General features: G+C 43.8%; 1 protein-coding gene across 1 annotated transcript in view; it reads right to left on the reverse strand.

The window, feature by feature from the left end:
- Positions 1-3,052: 3,052 nt before the first annotated feature.
- Positions 3,053-27,046, reverse strand: part of cntn4 (contactin 4) — a 138,560-nt gene continuing 114,566 nt past the window's right edge. Inside the window, exons 12-23 of the mRNA XM_068593867.1 lie at positions 23,547-23,674; positions 14,416-14,591; positions 12,350-12,470; positions 11,719-11,877; positions 10,727-10,876; positions 10,097-10,167; positions 8,400-8,634; positions 8,026-8,141; positions 6,963-7,149; positions 6,760-6,872; positions 6,495-6,663; positions 3,053-6,077 (exon numbers count right to left, since the gene is read on the reverse strand). Coding sequence (XP_068449968.1) covers positions 5,986-6,077; positions 6,495-6,663; positions 6,760-6,872; positions 6,963-7,149; positions 8,026-8,141; positions 8,400-8,634; positions 10,097-10,167; positions 10,727-10,876; positions 11,719-11,877; positions 12,350-12,470; positions 14,416-14,591; positions 23,547-23,674 — 1,717 coding nt within the window. The 3' untranslated portion in view covers positions 3,053-5,985. The remainder of the gene's footprint in view (positions 6,078-6,494; positions 6,664-6,759; positions 6,873-6,962; positions 7,150-8,025; positions 8,142-8,399; positions 8,635-10,096; positions 10,168-10,726; positions 10,877-11,718; positions 11,878-12,349; positions 12,471-14,415; positions 14,592-23,546; positions 23,675-27,046) is intronic.

The following is a 27,046-nucleotide window of genomic DNA, read 5'->3' on the forward strand; positions in this document are numbered from 1 at the left end:
AAATGGATATAGACAATATGAGGGGAGATATGAAATGAGTAGTACACAGGATCAGACAGGTCTTTCTCCCCAATTAACAAGTTTTTGTGACACTCTTCTTTGGATGAACATACAGTCAGATGGTATGTTATTCCTGAGATCCCATCTGCCTTTGACAGCTGTGCACACCCTGTATTTACGGTAAGGTCCCGTTGCAACCAGCACTTAAAGATGTCTTTGGCTTTCTCAGTCTTGGGTGAGAAGTTGGCTCATACCATAAGATACCAAGATATCTTGTGATTCTTCCTTTTTACAACTAAGCCTCTGATTGACGTCTTATCAGAATGATGTACTCCTTCACACTTCCATTCATTGTAAGACCCGAGGCCTCGGAGAAATTCTTTCAAGCCTCCAAAGTGTAATCAGCTACTAGACAAGTTGTTAAATAATTTTCTCCTATTTCTAAAATTTCCACATCTGTGTAACGTACAGCCACTGTGATGCTATTCTATTTCACGTAGAACTACATTGGGAAAGAGACATCGACATCAGTGGAAATCATCTTTCCTCCACTGTACTGTAATTTGTTGCTTGTAAAATGCACCGTGAGGTGAATAATTCTCGTACTGGCTTTCATGTGAATGAGCAGCTGAGAGGCGGCGTTAGAGGAAACGCTCGTGCTGCAGGGAGGGTGTGTTTTTGTGGCCCTACCGAGAAGCAAGCACTGGTTCCCTCGACAAAGAGCCAATGGGATTTTCTTTCCAGAATAATCGCAGAAAAAAGCTCTGCAGCGGACAAAATTCCTGACACTAATACATTTCGTCCAGCAAGATGACACACAGCTGAATATACTTTTCAGATTTTTTTTATGCGGGATACAATCGACAGCAGTAAAGAGCTCATGTTCATGTAAGGACATGTTTTATCCTCATGAGTTAATGTCAAATCCAATCCAATGAGGGGTTGTATGTCTCATAAAACAGCAGCACTAGCATCAAGCTAAAAGTTTGTGTAGCACAAGAACATCTTACGCACACACTGATTCCAGGAACTAGTGAATACTGGGCCGCTTGCGTTCTGAAGGGATGCATGATGGGATGGACATGGGGGGGGCGTTACTTGCACTACGTGTTTGCTTGGGCTGGTTCGGGGACTGTGTTAGAAAGAAGATGGCGGCCGCTGTCGTCCAGAGTACCCGGACCAGCCTGTTTTGACTTGTTGCGAATAAATCTGTGTGGAGTAAAACTTCAACTCCGTCTCTCTCGTGTTGTGTGTCCGGTGTCTGCTGGAGAGACTTGTGGATTCTCATCGCAGTTACGACAGGTAATTACAATTATTTAGACAGTGGGACATTCTTATCAGTGGAGAGGACAAAGATTTAACCACATCAATGTGTTGCTGTAAGCGAACTACATCACAGTCCCATTACATCACGTCACCAAGTGGACCAGCGTCAGACTTGTGGTTGGCGTGATGACATCCAGCCCTCGCTTTTTTTTGACACTTGGGAGCAGCTGCCTTTTTTTTTTGAGACACTTTAATGCTTCAAAATTCCCGAGGTTGGTATTTAGTGATGTATTTTATTCTGTAAAACAAAACTTTTAAATCTGTCAAGCTTGCGTTAACCACAGACCTTATTTCAGGCATCTAACCAAAAACCCATTAAGAAAAACCTGTTGACTTTGAAAAGAGGGAAGCGGAAGGGCAAACATGTCATCTCATTTCTGGGGTTATTAAGGACTCCTTCCAGCAGCACTTTATGAGTCCATAGGTAGGGAAGATTGTGGAAAATCCAGAGAAAACATGTAAAACCATTTTTGTCTTCATGCACCACTGAGCATCAGGATGAACGGGATCCAACCTCCAAACGTATAATAGCATTGTGTAGGACCTTTATTTTCCACCCACAAACATAAAGATGTGTAACTGCAGACCTTCCACAGCGCTTTTTTTTTTGTTCGCTAATCTTCATTTGTTCACAAAATGTCACGCATCTCCTCTCAGATTCCAAAATGTAATCTATTTGTTCTATTTTTATTTGAATGAATTTGCTCACATTCGAATGTATTCATACGAAATGTTTACACACACACACACACACACGCACACACACACACACACACACACACACACACACACTCAGATATGGTGATTCACAATCCTTTTGACCCTATTTGGATTCTAGTTCTGTGGCTCTGGGGAAGCTTTGTCAAGTCTCAGAAAATAATCCCTGATGATTTCCTGGTGACGTCATGAGGGTTATCACAGGCGATGTTATGAGACTGCAATTTTTTTGAACAGAAAGCCGGTGGGATGTGGAGTTTAAAAGCCGAGGCCATTTACAATGCATGAAGGATCTCTGGTCTTGAAAAGGGAGGCCGACGCTAAAGTGTTTTGAACTTGCATTCTTTCTATTGGCCGTTAGGGGGCGACTCATCTGGTTGCAAAAAAAAAAAAAAAGTTAGGAGAAAACTAGTCTATGAGAAAAGGACTCTACTCTTGATTTATACCCTCAATAAACATTGTGAGCTAGTTTCAAGTCTTCTTCAATACATCATTAAATATTCAATTGGTAAATTATGGTCCCCTTCAGAGTGAAACAGACGATAAAGCAGGGGAGGCTTGAAGGCGGGGCTACCTAGAGATCGATAGGTCCCCACCAATGCAATGTCTGTGTAGCCTTTTCACAGTGTGTTCTGACATCATGTACATTAACTGTCACCTTTTGGTTGCCCACAAAGTCTTTCAACGTTTGGTCGTAGCTCCACCGTCCCGGCCAAAAAGCCAAACTCAAAGATTCAAAACGGTAGCCAAAAAAAGAAACGGCGATGTCACGGCAACCACTCTCACTTCTTATACACAGTCTCCGGGTCTAGAAGGCAAAGAGAAGGCAATGTGTTGCATCATGGGAAGTATAGGATCCTTTGAACTTGATCCAGAAGGGGGGAAAAGTTGGAATTTATAGTGCTTTGTTGTTTAGTAGCAGTACTATACTACATCACTGGTGAACACCTTAGATACATGTCAAAGATGTACCACCCCCATAACATGCAGGTGTTTCAGCATTGCAACATTATTCTAAACAAATGACGAGCACAGACGAAGAATATTCCTATAATGCCAGTCTTCATGTGTATTGACGGATCGACCCACAGAGCTCGACATTGTTCTATAAATCAATAATCTTTATTAACACAGTATAAACAACAAACAGCAACAGAGGAAACCCTCATGTAGAGCGTATATGGACAGTAGACCCAGTACATCTCAGAGGGCTGACCGAGACAGAAGCTTAGACATGGGGCTGATCATGGTTCAGATGCCATGGTACACATACGGTATACACAAACCTATCAGATGCATGAACCTCGCAAGTTGCCAAAGCCATTCAGTCGATTTGCAGGTGGACAGAAGAGAAAGGACAAAAGTACAGTCATGCTGAGCAACAGTTAGCTACAGTATGAAACAGAGTTATTACATAAAAACCAAGTAAATCATCTCTTTAGAAAGGTTCTTTTATATAAATGATTTGAAGTGTACAAAACAGTATATTACACATTTCTTGATGCATGATTCTGAGCAAGACCCAGTAGCCTACAGCACACCTCCCTTCAAAGTACAAACTACTGAACTGGATTACAAGCTACATACAGACTGCACTGTACCTCTGTAGCACAGCTGTCCCACACGGCATCAGAAGACTATGGGAAAAGGAAAAAATCAGCAGCATTGTCTTTTAATAAGAATACACACCTATAAAAATGCACCAGGCCTCATATATTGCCAATATCCCATGCGAAATAGCAGAATGCCATTCAAACTAACCTTGGTCTCCTCAGCATTGAACAAAGGATGCTGCCCACCCCCCCCCCCTACCTGATCCAAATCACATACAGTATCTTTCAACACAGCAGCATGTAAACATCACCGCGGCTGCTTTGTCGTTCTATGTTTTCTAATGTTTTTGATCTACATATGATAAGTTAAGGCTCTTTAAGGACCTGAGGATTTTGAACATATGATGAGGCACACAGAAGGCAAAGAATAGCTCTAGACACAGGGCTAACTGAAAGGATGAGGAGCATGAGACAGCCACAAGGGTCCGGTCACCACTGCAGTACAATGGCCAAGGTAGAGGAACCCAGGGGAGATGCTCTCCAAAATAGCATGGCGCTATTTCCGGTAACAAGGTCAGTAGCTACCACTTGGATGGCTCTGAGGGACCCCATCGACTTTTTTGGGGGGGAGTTCTTGGTCACCTTCCCCGAGAGGACTGGCACCAAAAAGCAGCATGATAAAAAAAAAAAAAACACACTTTTTTTTTTTTCTCCATGCAATTTGTATGATGAACGAGTTATTAGTCGCTGTAATCATTCCGTCTGCACATGAAGCGATCCCGTCTGATCTTCCTTCTGACATCATTTCCGGTTCAGCCGAAGCTCCTGAGGAGCTTCAACATTCGTCTGTTTGTGAAATCACGTGGGTATCTCTGTACACGTAGCAGTCGTGTCAGTTTATTGTCAGTGTATTCTCCCAGCAACAAACTTAATGTATTCCTCTGCTGCGTCTCAGCAAGGAAACATTTGGAAGAACACAATAAGTGGGCTTTGGATGAGAGCTACTTTGGATTTAGCGAACTCACGCTGCGACAGCCTCTCGTGGCATCCAACTTTCTCAGTGTCGTCGAACTGCAAAGGGCCTGGGCTCGGTATCGGTGCTGCATACCTTTAGGGTATCAACCCAAATAAACTCATTGCCTAGTAATATTTAATCCTCTTTAGTCAAATCATACCTACATTTAAATCCTTTTTGTACCTATGGATCTAGAAAAAAATGACTATTTGTATGGTTTTGCTTGATGCAGCGTATGATTGGACCACCCATACGAGGCTTTCATTCTCTCGATGGGAATCGAATGAAGTTGGAACACAAAGGTATAAAATGTAATCTTGGTATTGGTATCGCTTCAAGAGTGGTGTTTTTGGTACTGGCATTGTAATCTGATAAACTATAGCCAGACCTAGACAGGAGGAATGATCCATACGACTCATGACTCAATGTACAGATTGTATGTAGGTATTGCGTTGACATACAAGTTAGTGCAATTAGAATGACCTAATGTTGGATGATAACTTGTATTAATATTGTTGACTTTTTACTCTCTGTTTGCTGAAGATTCTTGACCTAAAAAGAAAATCTTTTCGTTTAGTTTTGAAAAAAACGAAAAAATGTCCGACTTCATCCAGTTTGCTAACACTAACGTTTTACTTGTGCGGTCAAGCTTTAGCGTGTGAGTCACGTGAGTTCAGATGTCGATCCTCTAATTACCTGCCGTAGTTGGTAAGACGACCAATAATGACAAGCAGCCATGTCGATGCGGTCCTTTTAACGAAACATTTGTGACATATTGCAGAAACGGAAATGCGGAGATGTAACACAGTAACAGTTAATAGTTCATTCACTTGAAGTAAAAGTAAACTGCTCTGGTCTGTCGGAACCAAAGTCACAAGTGTTACCTTATTTTTGAAGATAAAAGGTGCACTTTCAAATGACATTCTTAACCTCCGGTCTGGAAAATCTGATGTTATTTGCCATGCACTTAAATGTTCTCTCACCAGGACGCCGAGACGGACTTTCAATTGATACAGGACAAAAAAAAAAACAAAAAAAAAAATCTATAAAAGCTCAACATGTCATACAAAAAGATGCATATAAGACATTTTTCTCTTCGTTTTTTTCCTTATGAAAGCTGCTTTGGTAACAACATAGTCACGACATCGCTCAATCTCCTTTACTTAGCCTGGGTGCTGAAGGGGACTCCTTCCCTATCATCTCAATGGCAAATTTTTATTTTTTAAATGTGTTATTTTTATTTATTTTTTTTACTCCTTCCTTTTGCCTCTAAAATCTAGATGAATGGATCGAGTTACACCAGGGTGGGCTGTGTTTGCGTTCCGCCGTCGAGCTGTCTCCACATCAGATGCAACGTCTGCTGAGAGCTGTTTGTCATAAAGATGTCCGTGCTGTGAAAGACAGCGCTATTGTACTCAGGGCTGATAGAGTGGAGACCTTGGATGCTGAGCCGACTGCGTTGGGGCCTGAAACGGTCGGGGAGAGAACGGAGCCGTTAGTGTGTTCGCGGTGGGCGTAAAAAAAACATTTTTTTACTTCGTTAATCGTCCGTCTCTCTCTCTCTCTCTCGCTCGCTCGCTCTCGCTCTCGCATCAGCTAAAAACACTCATTTCCAAAAATTGCTCCAGAGTTATTAATATCACTTGAGCGCCCTAACGAGACATGGAAAGTATTCTCAATAAATTGCCCAACTTTCCATGCAACGCTTGTGTCACGTAGAAGCCCTGATTACAAAAAGGTCTCATGTAGCGCATTATTTCCTCCGCTCCCTCGGTTCCTTTTGGAGACGATGATAGCTAATCTGTTCAGGCAAGACCGCAGCGGGGGGGGAGTGGATTATTCAGCTCGGCCACGAGGGAGGCTCCAACTATCTCTCCACTGACCTGGTATCCTTGGGATGGTGATCTGCCTGCTGCTGCTGCCTTCCCCTCCCTCTCCAAATGGCTTTATCTGGATAATGTAGTCCTCATCAGTGGGCAGGGCCAGCTCCACAGAGGTCGTGTTGGTTTCCATGACGTTGGGGCGGCTGTGTCGATTCTTCTTGTACAGCACCTGAGGACGAGCGGCGAGAGTCCAGGCAGGAGTCAGACGCGGAAGCAATAGCGGCAAACACAATTTTCTTATTAAGCCGAGCAGCTGAGTGCTTACTTTGTAACCGGTGACCTCTGACTCGTTCTCAAGGGCCTTGACTTGCTCCCAGTTCAGTATAATCTTGGAATTGGATGTGTTCCACATCACTTTAACTGGCGGCTGACTGGGCGCTGAGAGCAGAAAAACACATTATTCACCTCAATGAAAATGTGAACCGTGGCAGAGAGTGGCCGGTAGTTCTAATCAGATCGGATGCTCACGTGGTTTCTTAGTGGTAACGTTGGCCGTGGTGCTGGGAGGCCCTGGTCCAGCCGTGTTGTACGCCCGTACGGAGATGTAATACGTGGTGCTGCCTTTCACCCCGCGGATAATGGTCGACGTTTGATTTCCCACCGTCTTCTGCACACTGGCCGTGTCTTCCCTTTCACTTTTACTCCAGTACCTCAGCTGAAAGGCAGAGGGGCAGAACCGCAGACGTGAACGCGGAAAAAACACGACAGACACCTTAAAAGCTTTCTGTTACACCCCGTCAATGAAGTGCAAACTGACAACGGCGAGCTGTGAATTCAACTGGATGAAATATGTGAATTGGCTTGCTGCGTGCTCGCCAGACATGTGTCGAGGTTTGAAGTTATGTGGTAAAGAGTGAGGTCAAAAATACCAACCAAAAAAAAAGGAATCCGAAAAAAGAAAAAAAAAAAATCAACTTCCACTGATAACAGATTTTCTTTGTCAAGCCGCTCCGCTTGTCAGGGCTGAAATAGCCGGCACGCCTGACAGCACAAATATAATTTGTCTTTCCTCACAGGAAGGGTTAGCTTAGGCCCTGCTCCTTTGTTGACTTTGAGTGGTCAACAATTTAAAAATTCGGGCACTTTTAAGCAACCCGGGGACCAAAAAAGCGCCTTTGTTCCCATCTTGGATTTCAATAATGAGCGGAATTAAAATGACAAGAACTAACTGAGCGCAAAAGCCAGTGTCTGCAACTGCTTTGTTGTGTGGATTAGAAGCTAAACGCTCTATCCCTTGGAGTATTGCATCAGTACGCTAATCAGGGTGGTTACAGTACTTAGGTAAACAACAAGAGAAACACAGCTAAACCCACAGGCATGGGACTAGGCTGGACCATTATGCATGCAGCAAGCTATTATCTCCCATGCCCAAGGTGCATGAGCCTGAAACACTCATCAATAATAAAAGAGAACAAGATTCAACAGCATAAGTTGCCATGTGCTTGCACGCGCGCACATTGGCATCCAATGGAAGCGCGCACACACACACACACACACACACACACACACAAGGTATTTTTTTGTAGCTCACCTCATAGCCCAGGACTCTTTTTTTGCTGGCATTCCAGGGCAGAGCTTTCCACGAAACTTCAATCTCGGACGCGGAGAGGCTCTTGGCACGGACCCTGGTGGGAGCTCGGCCAGGCTCTGGAGTTAATACATAAAGACTCAAAGTAAAGTAACACCGGGCTTTGATGACCCCTCAAAGTGGCGACATCAAAACGTTTCTCAAAGCTATGTCTTTCATGCCAACAACAGAGCGACACAAGTTTGAAGGAAGTTGTCTGCAGAAGCGCCGATAGAAGAACGCTGGCTGCAAGATCACTGGTGTAAGCGCGGCCCGGAGTGGCAGAGCGAGCGCTGCGACTTTGTTGCGTGTCGTGCGCGACAGGAAATGACACGCACCTTCCTCGGCGGAGTTGATAGTGGTGACGGGTCCAAACGGCCCCTCCCCCTCGTTGTTGTAGACCCCGACCTTCACATGGAAGGGCGAGAAGGGCTGGATGCTCTCGTTCTTGAAGACGTATTTGGACGCCTCGGCGGACGGCACGGCGGCCTGCATCCATCCCGTGGCACCGTGCGGCCGGAAAGCCACCACGTAGCCGAAACCCGCTCCGTTCTGCAGCTCCTCTGGAACCGGCTGGAGGGAAAGGGGAGCGGAAACAAACAATAACAATATTCGATCAACATATCAAGACCTTTATTTCAATTGTGGGAATGAAAAATGGATCGAAAACCCACTAAAAAACAAAGACTTTCATATTTTTGAGACAATGCTTTGCCTTAAATATAACATGCTGTGCACACAGAACCTATTGCTGGACACATCCATTACACAGTGCAGTGCCCTCAGCATGATACCATAAACTCAGTCGTAGTCCAGAGCGATAACATGGCTCATACATTTATAGCAGCAGACTTCATTCTGGTGGATGAACCCACTTCACTCTCGTCCACTAAGAGATACACGCTCATATAAAAAAGCACTTTGCTGATGACTACTTTGCTTCTGTCCCAGAAATATTTTGACACACTTCTCAATATTAATTTAGCCTGCCGTAATATGTGAAACTCAATTGTTATTGTATACAACATATGTATTTTGCTTCTTCAGTTTTTAATAAAATGTATACTTTATTATTTTCCCCATACCTTAAAAATTGCAACATTGGCTGTAAATTATTCCACCAACCTGACGATGTGCTACATGTGGTAATCAGATTAAAAGCCCCGCAGCGCTTTTGTGAGATATGAATGTTCATTCTATTTCCATAAATGTAACAAAATCAACTCATTCACATTTATATAATATTGAATATATGTAAGTATCTTGTGTTTATTTCACTGTTGGCAATATTTTAAAATTTCCATTTGTGTGTTGTAATAATGTGTTTCATTACTATTCTGTGTGTGTTGTCACATCTGAACACCGCACAGAAGATGTCTCATTGTCTAATGTGCAGATTGCACATTAAACCCATTTGACATAAATGAGCGCTTTGCACTTTCGCCATCCTCAGAATAAAAGTTGCATTTTCAGCCTCACTACAGGTATCGCGTTCAATTTGTAAGCGCAAGTCAAAATTAAAAATGCAACACTGCACCCCTGCTTTTCATGTCTGAAGTAAAAAGCCTCAGGAAATTTCAGAGCCGAGGCAGAATTGCAGCTTTGTTAAGCAGAAGTTAGACTTCCATTGAACCTTTGCATATGGAAACATCAACGCTGATTCTGTAAAACGTTTCACAGCGGGGGCTGATGATTGTGAGCAGCCGGAGTAAATACAAGCTTTTAGAGCCGGACTGAGATGCAACGGGCTTTTCAGGAAAGAAAGACAGAGAGAGAGAAAGAAAAAAAAAAAAAAGAAAAAAAGTTGGGACTTGGAAGGAACCATTGAGTTTAATTATCTTATTGAAACCTCAAAAGCATTTGTCTCTCCCCTCGGGTGACAGCAGCAGTTATTGCCTCTCTGTTCTTAAAAATGAAATGCCATACATTAAGCCGTTCAGCTGTTATTAATGAAACAGAGGCCCAGATCCACAGAGAATAATGGCGTCTGGCTCCCTCCTCCATGGGTGAGAGGGTCCCGAGCAGGCTCGCTTACCTCCCATGTGATGACTAATTCGGAGCGACTGCCACCGCCTCCGCTCACATTAGCTGGTGTGACCTTCGGAGCTGAAGAGAAAGAAGACAGATCAGCTTAGCCCTGTTGACTTCGCACGATGCCGAGAAGGCACATGTAATCATTTTCCACGTCGCTACTCGCGAACGGCGGCGAGAGAGAACTTTTGGACGTGGTTGAACTTCGACATCTCCAAATCCAGTGAGATAGCGGCTAAATTCTCACAGCTGAGCCGGGTTGTGAGACTTGGTCAGCCTGTGATGTTTTTTTTTTTACCGAAAAGAGCACACGAAGGATCCAACCTTGGTAAATCCAGCTCTCTCATGATTGCTTTTATCTTACTTTTCAGGTTTAATAGAATTCCAGTACAGAAGTGACCACACCCAAAGTTTAATATAATAGTAATATACCGGGCTAAATGTTCCATTCTTTATGCTAAGCTAAGCACCGCAGCTGTGTCTTTACATTGATCTTCTCATTTCAAATTGTCACTATTCTTTTACGGAAGTGAAGGAAGACATTGACTTTGTTTTGAAAGGAAAAAAACAAAGAAACATGACATACATTTTTTTGAAAGAGAAATAAAGGAAGTGTTTTTCATGAGGTACGTACAGGTCCCCTTTGTCCTCGCTTGTTTGGACGGCTTGCTGGGCTCTCCGGTCCCGATGGTGTTGCTTGCTAGAACTCGAAACTCATACTCCACCCAAGGGCTCAGGTCTATTACTGTAGCTGTCAGCCGGTGGCCCCCTACCATCTCAGGAACTGGCATAAAACACACAGTGCCCCCTTCAGTATCAAACAACTTTGTGTGCATGTGTGTCTGTGTGTGTGAGAGTGTCAGCTTAGCATCAGTAGCAGAATGACCTCCAGGCTGACACACATGGTAGGAGTCCACCACAGGTACACAGGACACTCATAATCCCTCACAAGGACACATAGTGCACACGCTAACTAAAAAAAACACAACATGACAACAACACAGAAGAATCACATATGAAGAAAATGCACTTACTATCAATGTTCTAATCAGGGGATATTTGTGTGTGTGTGTGTGTGTGTGTGTGTGTGTGTGTGTGTGTTTTTGTGTTGCACTGGAAGTGCCAAAAAGTAATTTTTCTTCTCCTTGACAGAGGAGCTGTGTCTACCTGCAAGGTCACAGCGTAGTTATGTTTCAAACATATGATCCTGATGTGGTAAATCAATGAAGCCCGTAAAACTATCTTAGATCAAAGTGTCCTTAATTTTCCAAAAATATCAATAGAAGAAGGTGTACAGTGCAGAACAAACGCACACTATCCCAATCACGCGTGAATGCTGAGCCCCGTTTAAGAGGATGTGGGGGGGGAAATTTCGCCGGCGCTATCACTTAACCACACTATCCAGTTGCAGCCACGGCAACGCCAAGCCGTCATCGGAATGAGATCCACGTTTCAGGATTCCCCGGCGTCCGATAAAATGGCGGTCAATGGTCATGCTACAATAGCGTACCATTTGGGGCCGGGGGTTAAAATTACATCTCCGATACGCTCACAGGCGAGGCGGAATGAAGAGCGGACCCCCTCCATGTGACTGGAGGAGGCCACGGCTGGTTGGAGAGAGCTTACCTGTGGTGACAGCCTGCCACCCGAGGGAAAATGGTGTCCTGGCCTGGATGGTGTATGCCGTAATTGGACTGTGATTATCAGGTCCAGGCCTCCAGGACAGAGAGGCTGTGGTATCAGTGATTTCTTCTACATGGATGCTGGTGGGAGGCCCCGGGGGACCTGATAGATGGCATAGCCAGGCAGCAAAGAGGGGAGGAAAGATAAGAAAGACAGACGGAGGAAAAGGAAGGAGGAAGAGGGGGTTTGGGGGGGGTGGAGAGCGGAAATGTAAATTAGAAGGAGATGGGAAGATGGTGGAGAGAGTGCCGGTGGTTTAAGCACCTGCAGCTACTGCGGCGAAGTCCGTGAAACCTTTGGGAGCTATTGGGAATAATTAGACGGTAAATTTCCCCTAAGCCTCGGAGAAAAGACACTTCTGTGTGCCTCCCTTTTCATTCTATGCTTTCATTTCCTCGTCGGAGAAGCCCATCCGGTCACAGTAAACACTAATCACTAACAAGCTCCGCCCTTCTTTCTCAGTAGCCGAATGATCCATTATTCAAGCGCTGGGAAACGCTGGTAATCTGGTCGGCGTCCGTTTCCAATTGACGCACAAAGAAAACAAGGTAGTCAAAGGAACGTCGTGGCTCACCTCTGACAACCAGGTCAGCAGCAATGGAAATGCTGTCCACCTTCGTCTGCACGGCGCACGTGTACTTCCCAGCATGCCTCAGCTGGATGTTGCGAATCATAATGTCTCCTGCCGAATGCTGCTGTCATTCACAACGCACACACACACACACACACACACACACAGGCACAAAGAGTTCCATAAGCAACACGGTAAGCCTCCAGCTATTGTAATTCAAGAACAATGCCGACTTTCCTGGCCACATGGGAACAAAACCATCTAAACAGAAAGCTCATTCTCATGTATGTGTAGCTTGAAAAAATAAATCCATAATTCCCCATGCAGCCTTCCCTTTATATATCCTAAAAAAAAGGCCACAGAAATACCTCTATTCAACACTCGCCATGCCTTTATTTTACCACTATAATTACAGAAATATACTCACACAAATAGCTTGATTTTGCGAGAGCAGTTTCAGTGAAGGAGCAGCCTAATGGCTAGTCTGACAGTTATTTCTTTAAGGGAGCTTTTTATTCCATCTCTAATTGCAATCCCACACTCCTACATTATCATTTCATCAGAGCAGAGCAGGTTGTGTAATAAATTGGACACACGGAGGGCTGTGGTACAATGGCGGTAGGAATTGTGTGGAGTGGCTGGTAGCTTAATCAAAGTAAGTGCAGATGTGAAGCTATGCATTAGTGAGACTGTAAATGATGGTATAGGAAGCAACTAAATCACACAAGAAACAAGGAAGACAACTCAGTGCTGGACTTTTTTTTTTTCCTCTATGCCTGCAGTTTTTGAAGGAGCCTTGAATCTTTTATTTTTTTTATTTATTTTTTCGGGAGAGAAAAATAAGCCTGCGTAACACACGCTGAGATGTAAGCTGCGAACCTCTTAAAGTATACAGCGGCTGACTGAGACTGGTTGCAGGGTGTGTATGTAAATTTCATTTTTAAAATAAACCACAGGCAGCAATTTTCCTGCCCATAAATAATACACTTGATACAAACATTCCCTCTGCACTGCGGCTGAATTTATTATGACCCTGCTAAAATAGAGAAAAGGTACAATATTGATGTTCCAATGAATCTTCACAGTCACCTCTTGACCTTTATTCAATGGAATCTCTGAAGGGGCTGGAAAATAAATCAATGTCTTTTATGTAGCAAAAGGGCACAGTCGCACTAATGAAAAGAGCATTCTTCAACACACCACAATATGGTTTGATTCTTAATTATTCATTGTGTTTTCCGGGTCATCTGAAAACGTGGCGTGGGACAATGGACGGGTCTCTGGACGGGTTTCAGGTGAGGCTTCTCACACTGTTATTGACGAACCTTGCACATCTTCTATATTTAGGGTGATCCTCTAAAGTTTTTGTGTGTGACAGCTGATACAGGTGCAGACAGACGGCTTCAGATGGAATCAGCACTATTACGCTTATAATATTTCACAGAGGGGAAAATTCATCTGTTGTACAGAATCTCTTTTCATCATCCTGTGTGGCATGATGAACATTTTAAAACAACACACCAAAGAGTGTATTAGTACAGTTTTCTATGGCTGTATGCATGCAGCAGGTATCTCAAGAAGATTAACGTACCATATCTGGCATAAATAGTTCTTATTTTTCTCATGCTAACTGTCCGTTACTTTAATTTAATTTTGGTCAGCGTACTTTTATTTTGATACTCTGACATTAACTATATTTAATTATGCAAATGTTACTAATGTTAATGTAAATGTTATGTTGTTATGCTAATGTTACTTTTTTTAATTCCATGTGTCATGTTCGCAAAGTAGATTTGACAGATGTACATCAAACTGTGGTGCGTATTAAAACACTTTGATAAATGTGAGAATCAGTGCTTACATAAAAATGCATTTCATTGTGTTTCTGAAAGTTGCTTTTGATTGATTTCTAAAAAGGGAAACATGTCAATGCAAATCCTTAATTGTTTGTACAAGGGAAGCCTGTAGCTCTAACAGCAACAACGCCTTCTAAGCAAATTGTTAGGCCTGGTAGCCTCGCATGTTGGCAAAGAAAAAGAAGAGGAAAAGAAGAGCGATTATGGACTTACGCCTCCCACTTTTTCAAAATATCCGCCGTGATTCCCGAAGTGGATGAGCTGCTCGTTGAAGAACCAGGTGAACTTGAGCTCCAGCGATGGGTCGTGGCTCACTTGGCAGGGCAGGACTACGCTCTCCCCCACCGTGATGTCCAGCGTGGACGGCAGGGTGGTGATGGCGGTCGGCTCTGAAAACACACGGCACGTACGTTTGATCAAAACTCTCTTTTCTGCCCCCTCTCCTCTTTTTTTCTTCTCTTTCTCCCGCATTACAATTCAGCACGGGGAAGTGGCTTTGCAAAAAAAAAAAAAAAAAAAGCACAGCCCTTCCATCATCCTTATGGATATGTCAGACTCAGTTAATAGAAGGATATATGGAACAGAGCACACAGCAAACTAGGGCGCACAACTACAATAACTGGTATTAGTTTCGGCCTGAGCTCGTCTCTGTGGGGACTCGGAGACGTGTCTCTCCTGCATCCTGAGAAAGCCTCCGTGTGTCACTGGCAGCTCAGCCTGGAACCCTTCCTCCCTCCTTGATCGGCCCAGAAATTCCCAAAACGCACAGCGAGGAACACAGTAAACAGCAGCGAACACTTCTTCCAATCGTTGGCACTCTCTTTTCAAGCCTGCAGTGCATTACAATGGCACCGCTGAGGGAATAAGGCGAGCGTCCCTTATCTGCACTCGTGCGTGAGCGGCGGAGGAGGAAGGTGGAAGGACATGAGAGAGGCGAGATGAGTGGGAGAGGCTTTGTTCTCGGAGTGCACAACACCTGTCTCCCTCTTGGGGGTGCTGTGATTACTTGGTTGAAATTGCCACTCTGAGCACACAGACTAAATTAACCATGGCAAATGATCCCTGGACAGGCATAGATTCATGTAGAAAGTGCCGGCAGTGCAGTCTTCATCCAGAGTGAATTCGATACCGCCATTGTATTGCTCCCCCCTTCACCTCCAAGGCACACACAGGCGCTCACCACCGCCACCACCACCACCACGCCGCACGCTCCCGGTGTGATTTATCTATCCGTTTTCTGATATCAGGCCGAGAATGCTATCAGCTGGGTGGTTTTGTCACACACACAATGCAATTGCTGGGGCTAAATGGCGAGCAATGGCGGCGCAGTGAAATCGCGGCAATAACACACAGGAGGTATTCAAGGGGTTGCGTCTCCTCGGTCTGCTCTGTTTTCTAAAGGCCGACTACACCTTGTGGAACAAGTGCAGGAAGGAAATAGAAGAGCTGAGGGTTAGAACGACACCTGTTTTTCATGACGGTACTCTCCGTGATGTGAGAAGAAGGAAACAGAAGGGAAACAAAAAGGCTCGGGCCGGATCTATCAGGAAATACTCACGTCCACAAAAAAGAACATATTCATTCCTCTATCTGTAACATGGAAACATACTATAAACATGTATTCTGTCTCCAGTGTGTGTTGCCCGGCCTCGAGCTGCCTCAAAGGATCGACTGTGACCGCGATAGGAATATGCTCCCTTATTACCTTCATCTGTCATCATTGGTGACAGATTATATGGACAACCAAGGTTGGTTACACCACCACATACTGCTCTCTTGAGCATAATCTGATTGATTCCCGTCTTGTATAATGCCTTGTTACCTGCTGCCAATGTAAACGAGGGCTGGTAACCCACTCCCTTAACGGGGTCAACCAGAGACGAGATAGGGAGCGTGTTAAACGTGCCGAGGCGGACCGCGCGGATCAAACCGCCGCCGCCATGTTTCAGTTTGTGCCCAACATTGCGAAAACCAGTGTTTCCCGCCACAGTCGCCTGTTGTTACTCGCCACAGTGTTCCGCAGCAATAATCGACCATGAATTCATTCAACTTGTCAAAACTAATGTGCGTCATGTGAGGTGAATAAATGTGTGTTCAAGGTGAACGTTAAGCAGCTCGCAGACGCTTTCCGTTAAAAAGCTGTAAAATATGTGTGTGCTCATGGCTTTACGGGGCCAAAAAGAAAGGAACTGTCGACAAAAATGTTTCATTGAGGAGATTTTTTCAAAGATAGTTCTGAATTTGACGGTTATCTGTATGAAATGTGATGAAATGCAGCCCTCACATGATTTTGTTGTTGGCAAGACTCAATGTACTTAAAGCATCAAGTCCTCATCCAAACGCCAAAATGTATCTTTGATCATTCTCGTCCAAAACTTTTCCAAAAACAAGCACTTACTTACTTACTCCTGCTAACTGCTGAAGGTGTACTTACTGTAATGTATACACATGCTGTTTTTGCGTTTTAATTATTGAAATAGTGAAGTAAGACCTACCCGGCTTTACAGGCACAGCTTTGTTCCTTCATTTCATTGTCTACTGTCTCGATCTCCAAGTGATGCGTTAGTTCACTTTTACGCTGTAATCCGGAGGCTTTAGAATCTATCTTCATCTTTTTAACCTGGTTTTCTTTCCTGAATCACTTTACCATCCTGGACACAAATCTGAGACTTTTTTTTGTCTGCTTCTGTCTGAAATAATTCTTTTGTTTTACCAGAAAGTTAGATTATATTTATTCAGGGAGCGCGGTTAGTGACAGCGTGGGCTCTTTGGCAGCTTTGACAGCTTGAAGGAGTAGCAGCGGGGGGGGGCGCGGCTTAGCGAAGGGTCAATTAGTTATAATTACTTTCAGGAAACTAAGAAACGATTGGGAATTCAAATTATTGTAAAAGCAAGCCTTACTAAAAAAAGAAAGACACCGTCTCGTGTCAAAGCAAGACATTTTGAGAAGATAAAACAATGCTGCGTTACACGAGATCTGATAGAGGTTTTTAAGCTAAAGACTCAAAACATTGTTTGATGCTTAAAAGAATAGAGGGATTGATAAATATCTTAATATTCAAGCAACATCAAGTCAGATAGGCCAAAACAGATGACAACCGACACTGGCTCACAGTAAACAGAGCGAGCTCACGGTTACCAAATGACTCTGCGCTCCTCTCTGAGGTCAGCCTTCCCACAAACAGCAGCCATCATGAATAATGCTCACACTCCTCTCTGCCTCCCCCACCCCTCCCCCGTGGAGATTCCCTCCTAGCTTTAATGGTCTAAAGCTGTAATGTGTAAGAGTGTATTCTCCTTGAGTGTATAGACACTGTAGTTTTCCACACATGCTGAGTGATGTGAGCTTGAATAATGCATGGAGAAGAGCATCGAGGAGCCAAGGGCCTCGGGATCCAAGGATTTTGAAAACAAATTTACCAGGGAAGAGATTCACCCCAACCCTGTAAAGTCCTTCAAACTGAGATTCAAGCAGATGATGCGGAGGCATTTAGGTTCAAGACCAGCACAAACTTGTCGAGGAAAATGTCTTTCACTGGCAGGCCGGCGGCCTTTCCTAAAACGACACACGGCTCTGGTTCATCTAATTATTTTTAAGGTAAAGCACCGTAACATAGATCGCGTTCTGAAAAAGCGCTTTAATCCGCCGTCTCTGGTCATTTTGGAATTAAAGTCTGGTGAACCTCGTGACAATAATTCCTTTCATCACCAGTTCTTCATCCCTTTGCTCTTCATATCAACAAAAGCACAGAGGGCTTTCATCAACACGGCCCAGACTCCTCCTACACGCTTCTTTGAATGCCACTTATTTTTCAAAGCACAAATCAAAGGTTTTCAAGGACAAACTTCAATTGCGGTAAAAGCTTGTGTACATCGCTCAGCAGATGCATATAAGATGCACTCAATGCTGTGTTCGAAGGCTGTGCAAGCCGCACATCTGCAGCGACCTGCTGGCGGTCACTGACAGATGGCTGCTCATTATTTTCCTATATGGTTGTCAGGAGTCACACGTCACATTTATCTCACATAGTTGCTGGTAGTCAACATGGACGAAAAGGGTTTGCTTTGAAAAGGGCCTCCCAGACTCTGACACCAAACTGGAATGTTTTTACATCCACGTCACTAAGCAGACGGCTTGTCTTCTGTCTTACGCTGGCGCTATCTTTCCCGTGTGATATCGAATATCATGTAATCCCAGAGGATTTTTTTTTTGATCTAACAGGAGTAAACTGGCCAGGCTACTCCATCAGAAGTGCTTATCACATGGTCGAACTTCTGTGGAAACCTCCTTCGTCCTTTCTGAAGCTGGAATGGGCTGTGCTACCACAATGTATGTAACTTTCCAAACCCCAAAATTCAAATAGCCACAGCTCACTTTGTGGGTTTGAACCTTAAAGGGATGATCACAGTTTTGTTGAAGTTTTGATGAGTTATCTACCCAAAGCTGGTAAATTCACGGATGCTGACCACGGCAACGTAAAACAAAAGTCAACATCAGTTTAAATTTGGAATAATTTCAACCCCCTAACCCTGCCAACAGACAGCGCTCTCCGACGGGTAACGGTATCAGTGCTCTCTTCAAAGTAACATCAACAAAAACTGTATTCTTAAATCCTAGAACGAGAGAGTTGCTGGTCTACGGCTGCCCTGATCGGTGAGGTTTTCTTTGACACTGTGGTGAATCTCAAATAACCCTTAAAAACACCAAAGTCACAAAAGAAGACTAACTCAGCAAACGCGTCAGCAGAAGTCATTCTTCTTGCAACAGCACGAGTGGCTTCATTATTATCATAACTTGCCCATCTCTATGGTGGTGGACCTTTTGCTCCACCTTTGAGTGTGGCTGTCTGGGAGAGCTATAAATACGTTTGTCTGCTGACACAATGACATGTCACGTCATCCTGATGGGAATGGTATTTGGTTATTAACCAAAGTATTGGTCTAATTTTGACCTCATGATGGCACTGGAGGAAAAAGTAAGGGTACATCAAAGAAATTCAATTCATCCTGAGGGAGGCGTACACGTAAATGAAGATGAATTCCCACATGCTGCTAGCAAGTGTCGAATAGCACAAATAAATGTGGAAACAATGCTACAACAACCACCGACACAAAACTTTCTTAATCTTTGCTTTCCAACCACCTCCTGAGCAAATGGTGATGAAGATGTGTCACAGTGTTGGAAAGATGGATTGCCTTCCGGGTTCACGGAGGCAGACAGAAGTGAACGCAGTGTGAGCTCAGAAGTTTGGAGCCCGCTGACCATCTGTAATGATCGGAGGCAACCCTGATTGCGACGGCTCATCTCCAGCGTAATCAAAATTCAGGGAGCACGTCTATAATCAAGTGCAATTAATCTGCTAATATCCCTCCAGTGTTGGAATGATGGGGACATTACCAGGGCTCATCTGTTGTGACGGCTCCACCGCTGCTCACTCGCTGACTTATTCACAGCAGGAGACGCCGAACGCCTTTTGACAGGTATTTTTCCACATTCGCGTCACCAAAGTCAATTTGAATAAACTACTGTCATGTCCCAGAAGGGCCGCTCCCGCGACACACGTTTCTCCCCGCTAAACAGGTTTCCGATCCTCAATGAAATAATGCATGCAAATTACCCCGTCCCATTTTTTCAAACAATATCGATTCTGACAAGCGAGGCGCGAGATCACATACAGGAACGTTTGTACATCGGCGGCGGGAAAACAGCCTTAACATACGATGATGGAAAGGAAGCGAAGTGAGAGAGGGCGTCAAATAAAACTCCTATTTTTTTCCCCGGAGAATAATAAGTGGGTAACGCCGGTGTCTCTTTATGCTGGGAGGACGTGTGTGTGTGTGTGTGTGTGTGTGTGTGTGTGTGTGTGTGTGTGTGTGTTCCCTTTGCGGCTTGATTGGAAAATCACATAAAGGCCATCAACCTGAATCTAAAGAGAGAGCTGTAAGTCCCACCACCCCCACCCATGGACACTGATTGGCTGGAGGGGTCGGAGGGGGTTTTGTACCGTTTTCATTTCACAGTGTGTGATAAATGGGGAAAAGGAGAGTGTGGAGTGTTTCTGGCAGGGTATGGCAATGTCATGCATTTTTATTATTCCTTGAACTCCAAACATTTCACAGCAACAAATTTGTCCGTGTGCGAAAGAAACAAACACACTGACACGTTCTTCTGTTAATTTTCTCACTTCAATTATGCAACGGTTACTGATTATTTTTGTTGTTGTTGTTGTAGAAAGGCAAGACTCGTCAATGGGATGCAGCGAGAGGCATCAGAATAAATCAGCGGCAAGGTGCACTCTGAGCTCTCCCCACATCCTTGACTGCTGCTGACTTTCCGGCATTCATAATATATGAAATCAGTCTTTTATAATTCAACAGAAAAAGGAAACATGCCTAGATAGTGATTTACAGACGAAAGAGCTCATCTAGTTTATTTATTTTTATTCCATTATGTGATGCGTATTCTGGTTAAAAAGGAATTACTGCATAGATACAGGACATTCCTCTTCTGCGGTTTTGCCCATCGGCATTAATCATATTTTTTCAAAGTACTTAGATAAACACTTGCCTGTGGGGCTAAACATGGATTTAGCTTTCTATAGGAACTGCCTAGAGAAAAAATATAGAAATGAGACAGATTTTCTTGCTGCGCTGTTGACACGGCATTTCAAGGGTTTTACTCACTTTAAGAAAAAAATTAAATGGATTGAACCTCTGAATAAAAATCTTAAACATAGAAGAAGAAGAAGAAGAAGAAGAAGAAGAAGAAGAAGAAGAAGAAGAAGAAGAAGAAGAAGAAGAAGAAAAGAAGCAGCAGCAGCAGCTCTGTCTTCGAGTCTTTATTAAAAAATGATTTAACATCAGAGTGGTGAAAAAGAAACAGCTTTTATCGTACGATTGGGGAATTGGAAGGATTCTGACACCACTCTATTATTATTTTGTGTCTTTCCCCTGTGCAATTCATTACCTAACAGGGGAAAAATGTCCCCAACACCAACACAGGCATACGATTAGTGTTTGCGGCTTGTTTACATGTGGTTACACTGAACCGTACTCTCTCTGGGTGAATAAAGGTTCTGAGGGAATTTGCTCAGCCTTGACGCCTCAGCTCTTAGTGAAACCGAGGAACTCCACTGCCAGTGTTGTGATTTGTCTGGAAGATTTGAGGCAAAGACTACAATAATCCATTGGAATACACATGTGAATCGATACTAGACCCTATGAAATATGAGGCGTGAACTTATCTCCCTAAGGCCAATGGAGATCAATAACTCTATGAATCTATACAACCCAGCCAACTAGGAAGGTCAAGGCAGAACAAATGACCAGAGCACAAATGAACTGTGAAACCTTCCAGAAGGAGGTCGAAGGGAGGGTGTAGTTCACTGAATATGTCAGCAAATCCCCCAGGAACTGAAGGAGGAAGGGAAAACTATCCCCAGTGGAAATAGGACAGGAAAACAGCAGTGTGCACAGAATAAAGCCACGCAATGAGCTGCACTTTGTACCCAAATCCTTTCATACGCAAAGACAAGTCAAAAGGGAAATTAGTAGAAACATGAGACTGAGAGAAAAACTGCACAAAAACATTAAAATGAAAGTCATGAACGTGGATGGGCAAGATTGTTCATGATGAATGCTTAAGGTTTGGCCAAAGGCAGTGCGCAAGAACTTTTGAATCTGGATTCAAAGATGGACTAAGTTGGTGCCAGTCCAACATCGCTTGGACATTTGTTCCAGTTCTGTGATGCACAGAAACTAACCGCTGCCCCCCCGTGTTTAATTTGTACTCTGGGACCAGTTAGCAGCCCCAAAAGGCTGAGAGGGTTCATGTCGTAAAGGACAGTCAGACAGACGCCTTTTGGTCCAAAGCCATTGGGAGATTTATAGACATGCAGCAGTACTTTAAACACTCTTCACTGGAGGAGACCTAAGAACTGTTGTTGAGCTGTCTCAATCTTTGTAAGAAATCTAGCAGTTGCTTTCTGAACGAGCAGAAGACGGCTGAGAGGTTTGGGAACTGATTTGTGTGACATTGAACCATTACTGGCTGATCTAGTACCTTTTGATTTGAGGGTAAAGAGAGCTAATGGTTTAAAAAAAAACTCTCATTAAAGTATTGATGCCATGACCTTCATAAGCACACAGGACCATCAGTGTTGATATTTGGCACCGGGTCTGATACCCCTATATTGATCAGAAACTCCTTCAGCTCAGACTACAGCAGGGCCTCCAGCAGCGACCGGGCTGCCGCGTACAGATCCGCCTTCGCTGATGCCTTCGACCTGCACTCAGGGCTGCTGTTGCTGAGCCCTGAGCGGGAAGGGAGGCACAGAAGAACCAGGACCAGGACTGAGGAGGCAGACTGTCAGACCCTGCTGCAGTAAAATGAGAGGTTGCCGAAAAGTGACTCCAGGAAACACTTTTTCAAACGGACTGGCACATTCAGGCCAAAATGTAAGTTCAAGGTGAATTTTCGCCGTTTGTGCTCAACTTTTCAGCCTTCTCTTTTCAGGTGTATAACCAGTATTGATTTTTTTTTTTTTCATATTACTTTTGCTACCAGCGATTTAACCCTTGAAGGTGTATTGACGTGGCATTGGCACTCTAAATCAGGTAATTGAAATTGTGTGGAAGCTCATTCACAAAGGGCAACAAGAGGGTAGACATTGCCTCCACAGCCTTCACAGTGTATTCTCACCGCCGTACTGCTTTTCAACAGCTGTTGATCTCGTGTGGACCTTTAGGAGTGACAGACAAATCACACAAAGCACAGAAGTGATCTGATATAGCAAGGTCAGTCGCAATACCGTTTGAAATATTAACACCCTCAGTGATGGTAAAAAAAAAAAAATAGGTCTCTTGCTCTGTTTTGAAGAAAGATAAGTCACAGCGCCAGAGCAGAAATACTATCCCCCAGCCCAGATGATCTAACAACACCATCAGGCCTTTTTCTCACAGCATATCCTCAGTCAGTCAGGACCGGAGGCACCGAGGCAGTGAGCTGAACGTTTTCTGCTAACAGACTTAGCAACCGAGGTGTGTCTGCCTATCCAGTGATGACAGCACAGAGAAAAAAGCCGTGCTCCTCATGACAAAGATAACGAGGTGGTTGGAGGCTTAAAAAAAAGAAGGAAGAAAACCGTGTCCTTCCGATCTTTGTTGTTCATGTTTTATTCATGAATGTTTTCATTTTTCAAGGAGCAGAATGAAACATCAAGAAACACTATGTGCGTGTAGTCGGAGCGTAATAACATGGTGTCCCGCACTTTATTGGTGAGGGTCCCTGCTGACTGAACCGCAAAAGTGACAGTGATGAAATGTTAAGAGGGAAAAGGAAATACCTTTGACGGTTACGCTTCCTGTACTGCTGGCCACGCCAAACTGGTTTCTTGCCACACAGGTGTAGAGGCCGGCATCAGACTTGGTTGCGTTCCATACCCGGAGGTTACCGTTGTCCAAGATGGACACCCTGTAGTTAAAAAAAACAAAAACAATTTATATTAAGACCGTAGCATCGACATGTGCTATCACTAACAAGCTAGCGAAGTGTCCGTTCGGAACAGACCCCATGCTCGGCTCCCGGGGCTGCTGCTTGCCATCTTGTGGCTAGGTATGTGTGTTTGCCGTGCGACGCGTGCCCGTTTGACCCAGGCCAATTCCCGGGAAGTGCCGCTTGCAACTTTCTCAAGAACCGCTCATCTCTGGTTGACTTTTGCGGTTTTAATGTTGGCATATCCAGCATCAAAAGGGAACTCAGGTCAAATAGCGGTCAGTTGTTTATTGCGTCCAAATTGCATACATTTCCGACAATACACGCCCTTGGGTCCCCAGCAATACACCCGCTAAGTGTGAAGCACATCGGATCAACAGTTCTCGAGATACACAAAGGACATACAGATCCCTTGCTTTCGCTGCTGCTTTAGACATATTGGCAAATGTAAAGCACACGGCATACAGTCGGGTTGACTTAACAGCAAAGACAAGTACTAACAAGCAGGAAACATTTCTCACCGTCTCTAATTAAGTCCTGCTTCTTTGCAGATCACAGCGATGAGTAATAGGATTACATTTTAGAGAGTCATTAATTCTGCACATGACTCTTGAGATATCTAGGACAACAGTGGCTTCATGCCCTTTATTCAATGGCCACAAGTGCTCCAAAAAAACGGCCTTACGAAACTTGACATTTTCTAAATAACAAGCAAATATGGAAATTGCGCCCTTGAAAGCAAGGTACTGTGGGAAATCAAGGGTGGACCGAGTCATCAAGGCACGCTGCATTTTAATTATCTGAAATGCTCTGCTGAATCTGCAAACTGTAAATATGAAACGGCGTCAGCCTGATGTGAAAAGGAAGGAATGAAGTGCGGCCTGTAAATTGCTCTGTTCACCTACGAGTCAAAGGAGTCACAGCGGACATATTCATCCACTGTCAGATGGCAGCGAGGGTGTGACAGTCAAACAAACTGAATAAAAATGTTATTCAATGACGGCTCTTATTTTCATATACAGACGTAAGCATGTTCGCCTGAAAATGGGTTAACAATTAAAACCACAGCAGTCGGCATTTTTGTATAAAGAGTTGGTCTGGTTGGACAGTGTAATTTCAAAGAAGTCACTCAAAATGACAAACCCATAATTATAATTAGATGATGATTCAAATATGATAATTATCCCTGCAGTTCCCCTCATGTCTACTTTAGCATCTTTCTACTCACTGTTTTGAATTAACGGCAGACAACTTCACTCTCGTTGTTCACAACTACCCTGTTTCCAGCTACAGTGGGGAGCTTTGTAAAGCTAAAACTGAAAAGTTACAAGTACCTGGTGAATGTGGTGCAGAACTTAGTAGCTAAAAAACAATATATTTTTTCTCTGGTGTTTGGTTTTCACCCCTCTAGGCAACGCTCTCACTGTCAACTCAAATATGGTGTTTGGCACGTGATGATTTTCAGCATGTGTCAATTTATTCATGTCACATGAATACACTTCCTTTACAAAACAAGTTTATTTCATGGTATTTTTCACAGGTCAAGATTAACAAAAGGTTATGGTTTGAGATCAATCTGCCGCATTTCTGACGAGTTGGGTGCAAAAACAGACTGATTCAGTTGAAATTTAACTCTTCCTTGGAACCCGTTGGATTTACTTTCTGTAAATCCCTAATGGTATTCCAGTTTCCTACTTCCACATCACGCCGTTTTACTGGCCACATGGTCCGCTCTTGTATCTGGGTCTTTTGATGCTGCACGTTGCACTGTGTTTACCACAAAATGGTAATGTAAATGGACTTGTATGGCGCTTTTTTTTTAGTCTTCTAACCACTCAAAGCAGTTTAACACTGCTTGTCATTCATCACCTATCAGGACTATCTAACATCCACACACTGTAGGCCCAGCTACAGAAGCAATTTGGGGTTAAGTGTCTTGCTCAAGGACACATCGACATGGGCTAACGAAGCCGGGGATCGAACCGCCAGTCCTCTGATTGAAAGAGGACTCTGCTCTACCACTGACCCACAGTCGCTCACCTAGTCGATAACTTCGGTAAAACATCGAGTTGAAAGGTAGATCTGTCACTTCAAGCTACTCCCTTTACTCCCAAGTAGTAGGACCATTGATTATGGCTTCAACCTTTTTAAAAAATAAAAAAAAAATCGTCATATTTCGCATCACTAGAATTTGTGTTTACACCCATTCATCTGGCAGATTATTGAACATTCCTTTTACCCACCACAGGTTTAACTGTCAAGCACCAATTAAAACAATCAGTCCCAACTGTATTGAAAAACCTCCAGCGTGACGGCCTTTAGGTAAATTCAAGGCAATAGACTTTTGCTTTGAATGTGTCAGCCAATAGCTCTCGAGACGGATGTCACTCCCTCAAACCGGGCTGTGATTGATTCAAAACAAACACTTGACACTCAAAGGAAATTGGCGGTGCACTCTGAGCTGAAACCGAGAGGAGTTCATTAGCCATGGAGGAAGTCTGACACATGGCACAGAAAACAGTTCATCAGCTCTAACTGTTATGTGAGCAGGAGGTTTTCTTGTTTGCACTGGTGATGCTTTTAACTGGGTGTACTTGTGAAATGCAGTTGATACGGTGTGACATGGTGTCACACCCCCTCCTCTCCCACTTCACTTCTTTTTACAAGTGGTGGTTGTGATAAGAAAATGCAGCGACACTTAGCGTGGGAGAATCTATACTTCTAAAACCACATGGTGCTGCTGAGTGGAGACTTCTCGGGTTTTTAAATCAGGCCAAGATAAAAAAAAAAAAGTGCTGAATGCAAAGCAGCCAACAATGACCATCAGTTACATGGGAGGCATATCGCCGAGTGGGATGGCTCGCAGTTAATGACACCCAACCATTGGGGCTGATGAATTTAAAGAAAATGGCCCATTAAATGGCAGCGCAGTCCAACAACTGGCCATTACCCTGAGCAGAGTAAGCACAATTAAAACAACTCCTGTACATTAATTACATTGCATTGCCGGCGCTGTGTGTAAAAAAGCAGAGGTCGTCTGATGAGTTATAATGTCTGAAGGTAACTAACTAGTGGGCTTTTTTGGTCATTATCAGTGAAAGTAAAAACAAAAGGGGGAAGCGCTGAGTTAACACATGGCACACAGGGCAAGACCTCAACAACAAAATAAGAAAAAAAAGAGCCATTTTCTCTTATTGAAAAACAGAGTCTCCTCAAAGCGTATGACAAACTGCCAAAAAAAACAAGATGCAGTGTCAAAACTTGATTTGTCTCAGGCGACTTTGTGTCGTCGGCTCAAACAACGAGAAACAGGCGGCTGCCAATAATGGAGACGGAAAACAAAAACAAATA

Source organism: Clinocottus analis, unplaced genomic scaffold, assembly GCF_023055335.1.
Source record: "Clinocottus analis isolate CAN_PGR_092001 unplaced genomic scaffold, fCliAna1.0.p SCAF_3, whole genome shotgun sequence".
Classification (NCBI taxonomy): domain Eukaryota; kingdom Metazoa; phylum Chordata; class Actinopteri; order Perciformes; family Cottidae; genus Clinocottus; species Clinocottus analis.